Source organism: Olea europaea, chromosome 16, assembly GCF_002742605.1.
Source record: "Olea europaea var. sylvestris chromosome 16, O_europaea_v1, whole genome shotgun sequence".
In the NCBI taxonomy this organism is placed as follows: domain Eukaryota; kingdom Viridiplantae; phylum Streptophyta; class Magnoliopsida; order Lamiales; family Oleaceae; genus Olea; species Olea europaea.
Window position 1 is genome coordinate 19,121,111 of NC_036252.1, and position 6,739 is coordinate 19,127,849.

The following is a 6,739-nucleotide window of genomic DNA, read 5'->3' on the forward strand; positions in this document are numbered from 1 at the left end:
TTATTGGAAATGCTTTAATTGCTCAAACAAAAATAATTAGATTAATCTTTAATTGCTCTAATTTATTAGCAGCAGTTGATGGGTGAAAAACCTTTAGCTATTTGCCATTTCAGCTTTACAGTTTACCAACACATGTTTCAAATATTACCCATGCTACACAAACATAATGATTTACATAATCTTTAATATGATGCCACATAACAACTTATCATAGAATTGTTTGAAATACTGTCAACTTTTTCATCAAAACACATTATGCCAACACATATTCTGCCATTCTCCCTGTTACACACTTTTTGGCACACAGGCATTATTCTTCAAATATTGAACTAAAAGAAATAAATAAATATGTTTAATTTTAATTTTTTAATAATTTATTTTGGAATTCATTTACGCTTTTTTTAAATACTTGAGACTATGATGGAAATTGATTCTTTTTTTTTTAATTAATTTAAAGAGAGTATATTAGTCATTTCACAAGGTTTTATTGAAAAGTTGGAAGAAAATGTTGTATTTTGCACCAAAAAGTTCATCTAAGGAAATTTTTCGTTGAAATGAAAGAATAGAGCAACATTTCACAATAGAGGTAAAGATTAGGAGGTTTGGTGCCGTTTACCCTAAAATTAGCATCCAAATGCTGGCACATGAATGCTACCACATCCGCACGTGCGGGACCATTTGTCTTACATTTTGCGCCTATAAAATGGTGAGCTATTCTTCTCCTAAACTTCCTTGTGACTCCCCCAATTGCCATTACTTTGTTAAGAAAACACATGTCTAGCCCTGAAAATGTTTTACAGGATGATAACACAGAAGAAATTCCTCAAAAACTCCAAGGGAAAAAACTTTCTTGGAATAAACTGAGAAGGAATGACTCTCTCGACATGGAATCCGGCAAGTTTAACGGCCACCACCACAGCTCCAAGGTCCGTCTTCCTATATTCCTTTTGGCATATGTTTTTGCAGAATTTAAGTGTTTAATCATATGTGTTTTGTGTGCAGAGTGGACATTGGAGTTTGATACTGAATCTTGCATTTCAGAGCATCGGAGTGGTGTATGGAGACATAGGGACGTCACCTTTGTATGTATATGCGAGCACCTTCACAGACGGTATAAAACACAACGATGATATACTTGGAGTTCTCTCCCTGATTTTCTACACCATCACCTTAATCCCTCTCGTCAAGTACGTCTTCATCGTTTTGCGTGCAAATGACAATGGCGACGGTAAACTCTAAGATTCCCTCTGCTTATCCCATGTGTACATAGTAGATCTAAGGATGCTTCGAATTTAGTGGTAAAAATCGTATTTTACGGATTAGAACTCAATTATATGTTGAAGTCTGTTTAAGACTTATTTTTCGAATTAACTATGACAGTCGGATCGTTGATTATTTGTTGCATCACTGATTATTTCTTACATATGAAAATATTCTCATGGCGTTTAATTGACAAATTTATTTTGAAATAAAAAGCACTTATTTTCTGAATTAACTATGGAATCGTCTCATTGAATATCTGTTACATATGAAAACATCATCGTATCAAGTTGATATACCGTTTAGATACATTTTATTTGAGTTATTTTTCTTCAAATTCATTTCAACCACAAATTCTCTTAATAAAATAATTTTGAATGTAAATTCATAATTTTTTTTTTTTTAACATAAATTCTCTAAAAAAAATTATTTTTGACTTTAATTAATCTCTTCCAAACAAATGTTAACCTTAGTCAACTCTAGTATTTGGAGGTATTGTAGGCGTGGCTTTATCTGGTGAAGATGTTTTCTTAAACCTCGGAAAAAGTAGTTGGAAAATTTTAATTTTCTTTCTTATTTGGCTTTCATCAACACATGATTTTATATTTGAGTAATGCTACATGACTTTATTGGGATTGTAACCTCAATTTTTATAGTGTTAGATGATAGACTAAATGAAAGGTGGAATTAAATTTCACTTTTCATATTAGCGTCACTTCAACTAGGGTACAACTCTAGTGAAATTAAATACCATTATTCTTTAAATTTTCAGCCATATTCTCATTTAATTTCACATTTCATATAAGCGTAAACTAAACTAGGGTACAACCCAGTAAAATTAAATAGCATTACTTTTAAAATTTTCTAAACATATTGGTTACGCAGTAGCGAAGTAACTATGTTCATAAATTGCAACCTTGTGCAGAGAGTCGCAGTTAGTATTGTTTGACTTTTATATTAATTATTCAGTCCGGAACTCCTCGTTATAATCTTCACCATAAATTTAGAGGGACACGTGGAAGCACTATATAGGCGTTTTATCAAATGGAATAAATATGTAGCATTTGTACCCCAGCGGGGGTGGGACCCAAAAAAAAAAAACAAAAAACAAAAAATAGCACTATGAAATGAAGGATTTAAACTTGAAAAAATTGATATTTGCTTCGTCTTTTGTATCTTGCAGTTCTTGTTGATTTTGTTCAACATATAGATTTGAAAAAGAAAATCGAATAAAAAAGGGCATATCATTGGTTGATAAATTATTTTGATGTTTGGCATTAATTTTTCGTAGGAGGAACATTTGCTATATACTCTTTGATATGTCGATATGCAAAGGTGAGTTTAACCCCGAGTCAAGAAGTAGAAGATAGAGAGGTGTCGACTTTCCGGCTTGAATTGCCTAACAATCGAATGGAAAGAGCTTCGAGACTCAAAACCAAATTAGAAAACAGCATCTTTGCCAAGTTCTTCTTGCTCTTTGCCACTATGCTTGGTACTTCCATGGTGATTGGAGATGGCGTGCTCACTCCATGCATTTCAGGTACATTACTAAATTCGAAATTAATATTTTCTTTTACTTTCTACGCATACATGCACGACTTTTTTTAACGGTTGAAGATTAAATCTTCTCTCTCTTCAACAGTTCTGTCCGCCGTGGGAGGAATAAAGGAGGCTAAAAAATCCATTTCTGCGGGTATGTATTCCACGTGCAAGCTTAAATCATCAACGTTGAATTTATATCATAATTGAAGTTTTATGATTGTGAAATGGTCATCGAAATCTTAAGATTACATCATAATCTTTGATTTTCCATCCTGATTGGAGGGTAGATTTTTCTAATAATTTGACTGTTGATATTCACATAGAAGTGTTGAAATAAATGCCACAACAAACAATTAAAAATTGTATTTACAAAGTGATGCAATCCACTGAAGAATATTCCTTTGGTTAGAGGTAATAATTGAGGTTTTTTTATTCATATATATTTGTAAAAGGCATTGAATTTGGACATCATAATAAAGAATTGCTTTATTAGACATTACAGTTCAATTTTTTCTTGATTATATCAAAGTTGTCTTGTAGTTAATTTTTCAGAGTCATGTTCTCCCCACTTAAGTGGAACCTGCCCCCTATTTCTACTTTCTTCATTTTTTGAGGTTGTGGAAGATTAATTTTGCATTAATTATCAAATCAAGTGATAAAAAGAATTGATATAGTCGGTCTTAATGTTATGGAGTTATTGTTATGTTGTTATATTTGAAGGCGATTAATATTTTCTAGAACAAGTGAAAATTTTGTAACGTATTCTATTTGTATATTTTTGTGAGCAGATACGGTAGTTTGGGTTTCAGTTGCAATCTTAGTACTTCTATTCATGGTCCAAAGATTTGGTACTGACAAAGTGGGATACAGTTTTGCTCCCATAATTTGTGTTTGGTTCTTATTCATTGCTGGCATTGGCGTCTACAATTTCATCAAATTTGACCCCCTAGTTGTCAAAGCTGTAAATCCAAAATACATTGTAGATTATTTCAAGAGAAACAAAAAACAAGCATGGATCTCCCTTGGCGGTGTAGTTCTTGCTATAACAGGTATACATACATATACTTGCACTTTATCGATATTGTTCGTAGTGTAGTACAGTTGGTTGGAAGCCTTTTTATTTGCTTTTAGAAAACTTGCCATGATGACTTGTTGGACCATGAAAATATCATATCAGTTTCCATATAAATTTAATGTAATTTGAAGTCGAAGAATGAAAAAAAGTCGAGTAAGTTTTCAACAAGATATCGGTATTCCAAATATTTTCACTAAAAGCACAACCCGAAGTAGGAATAATCTTTGAAATATTTGTATTGTTGTGCAGGAACTGAGGCATTATTTGCAGATGTTGGTCATTTCACAGTTAGATCCATACAAATAAGCATGTGTAGTGTCACTTATCCAGCGCTCGTATTAGCATACACAGGACAAGCTTCCTTTCTTCGAAAGCACAGTGATTTGGTTTCGGATACTTTCTATAAGTCTATACCAGGTGATCACTACATTAGTTATATCCACAACCTAGTCATTTCTAGTACTACGTACTAAACTTGATCTTCTATGGTATATTGTTTCATTAACAATACATAGTTTGATACGTGGTTACAGGTCATTTGTATTGGCCAACGTTCGTGGTGGCTATCTTGGCTTCGATCATAGCAAGTCAAGCAATGATATCGGGCACTTTCTCAATAATTCAACAATCTCTTTCCCTCGGTTGTTTCCCTCGTGTTAAAATAGTTCATACGTCTACTAAGTATGAAGGGCAAGTTTACATTCCTGAAATCAATTACCTGCTTATGATGGCTTGTATTTTTGTAACTATTGGATTCAAAACCACTACAAAAATTGGCAATGCCTATGGTATGTATCCATCCTTAAATCCTTTTTGTTTGAATTTTTTAGAACATTTTTAATAATATTTAGCTAATTATAATTTTTCTTTTAAAAATGTACAGGGATAGCTGTGGTGTTTGTAATGACCCTAACATCAGCATTTCTAGTTTTGGTCATGATCATGATTTGGAAAACTCACATAGTACTTATAATTCTATATGTGGTAATAATTGGCTCGGTTGAGCTTGTCTATCTAAGCTCGGTCCTTTACAAATTCGATCAAGGAGGATATTTACCTATCGCATTTGCACTTTTCCTAATGTCAGTAATGTACATTTGGAATTATGTGTATCGAAAGAAGTACTATTTCGAGCTAGATCACAAGATTTCTCCAGATAAAGTAAAGGAGATCATGATGGAAAACAATTCCTACAGGTTGCCAGGCCTTGCAATTTTCTACTCCGAGTTAGTCCATGGAATCCCACCAATTTTCAAGCATTATGTTGCTAATGTACCAGCATTGCACTCGGTTCTGGTTTTCGTGTCCATTAAGTCATTGCCTATAAGCAAAGTGCCGATTGAAGAAAGATTCTTGTTTCGTAGGGTGCAACCAAACGATTTTCACGTGTATCGTTGTGTTGTACGATATGGATACACTGATATACGGAATGAGCAGGAACCTTTCGAAAAGCTTCTTGTTGAGGGATTGCAGGTCTTCATCAGGGAGTACTACATGGGCATGGCCCACGCTTTAGATCTAGCAGAAAAGGATTGTGAGGCAAAAGATGATGGTTCAACTAGAGAAAATGTTGATGATCAGATTGCAAAACAAGTTGAGATTGAAAAGGAGGAAGAAATAATGGATAGAGACATTGATGTATTGGAAAAGGCTTGGAAGTGTGGAGCAGTGCATTTTGTGGGTGAACATGAAGTAGTTGCAAGCAAGGGTGCTAGCATTGCCAAGAGGATTATGATAGATTATGCTTATAATTTTTTGAAGAAGAACTTGCGACAAATCAATCAGGTGTTTGATATTCCACAGAAAAGGATGCTTAAGGTGGGAATGACATATGAGCTTTAGTATACATATTCAAAGATTTTCAATAATATTTCGATGTATTTCATTTTATGTGTTTTTCAATGTTACTAATGTTTCGTTAAAGGTAATCGTTTGGCAAGGCCATTTAGTGTCATCAACATGGTAGAGCCAAAAAATTGGTTTAATTTAGGCATAATATTTTTAAATATATTATATTACAATGTATTGTCAAAAGTCTTGCTTTCACTATTTAGCTCTCTTCTTCTAATTCAGTTGATTGCAATTTCTTTGACCTTTTTCAATTCAACTTCCTTTAAATGGAAGGTAAAAAAATGATTCTATTTTTTTTTTATCGATATTTTATTTCTAAATTATTTTTTATAAATATTACGGATTCTTCTAGCATTGTTGTTTCCACATCCTTTTAGAAACATATTATAATTTCATGCAACTTACATTGGACATCTAGTTACAAAATTCTCTTTCATTCCTCCTTTTTATTCTAATTCTAAAGTACTCCCATAAGTTCTTACCATAGAATTCATTACTTTCTCCACAAGGTTCGTTCTAAAATTTTCAGCAAATCTCTTCAAAGTTTTAACTAATATTCACCTTAATTGCTGTTAGTTTTAGCCTCTCACTGTGTTCTTCGATGTAACATCATGAAAATTTGTCCATTTACAATATTCACTTATCCAAATCAGATGGGTTTCAACTACCGTCAAAAACAATTTTACTTAAGCTTGAAATCGATTTTAGTATAAACAAAATAAGAATGGTAAATTCTTCGGATATCTATATTTAGCTCGATCATTTGAATTCGATGAGCAATGATAATTTAATTCTTGATATACATTTCGAAGCTCATTGTAAGTACTTTATGAATTGTATAAATAACTTGATTGATAAATCCTATTGAAAACAAATCAAAAGAAGAGATTTTGATTCACGAATTAATACGAGTAGCTATTTTGACTAGCTATAGCAACCTCATCAGTATTTTATCGATTTAAATCGACGGGGATCTTATGAAGTACATCATGAGTATTTCCAAGCGGTACC

General features: G+C 32.8%; 1 protein-coding gene across 1 annotated transcript; it reads left to right on the forward strand.

Moving 5' to 3' along the window:
* Positions 1-744: 744 nt before the first annotated feature.
* Positions 745-5,831, forward strand: LOC111412402 (potassium transporter 5-like). Its single transcript, XM_023043324.1, has 8 exons — positions 745-926; positions 1,003-1,228; positions 2,552-2,800; positions 2,903-2,953; positions 3,591-3,851; positions 4,127-4,294; positions 4,411-4,665; positions 4,761-5,831. The coding sequence occupies exons 1-8, from the start codon at positions 774-776 to the stop codon at positions 5,717-5,719; spliced, it is 2,322 nt and encodes a 773-aa protein (XP_022899092.1). The 5' UTR covers positions 745-773; the 3' UTR covers positions 5,720-5,831.
* Positions 5,832-6,739: the final 908 nt, after the last annotated feature.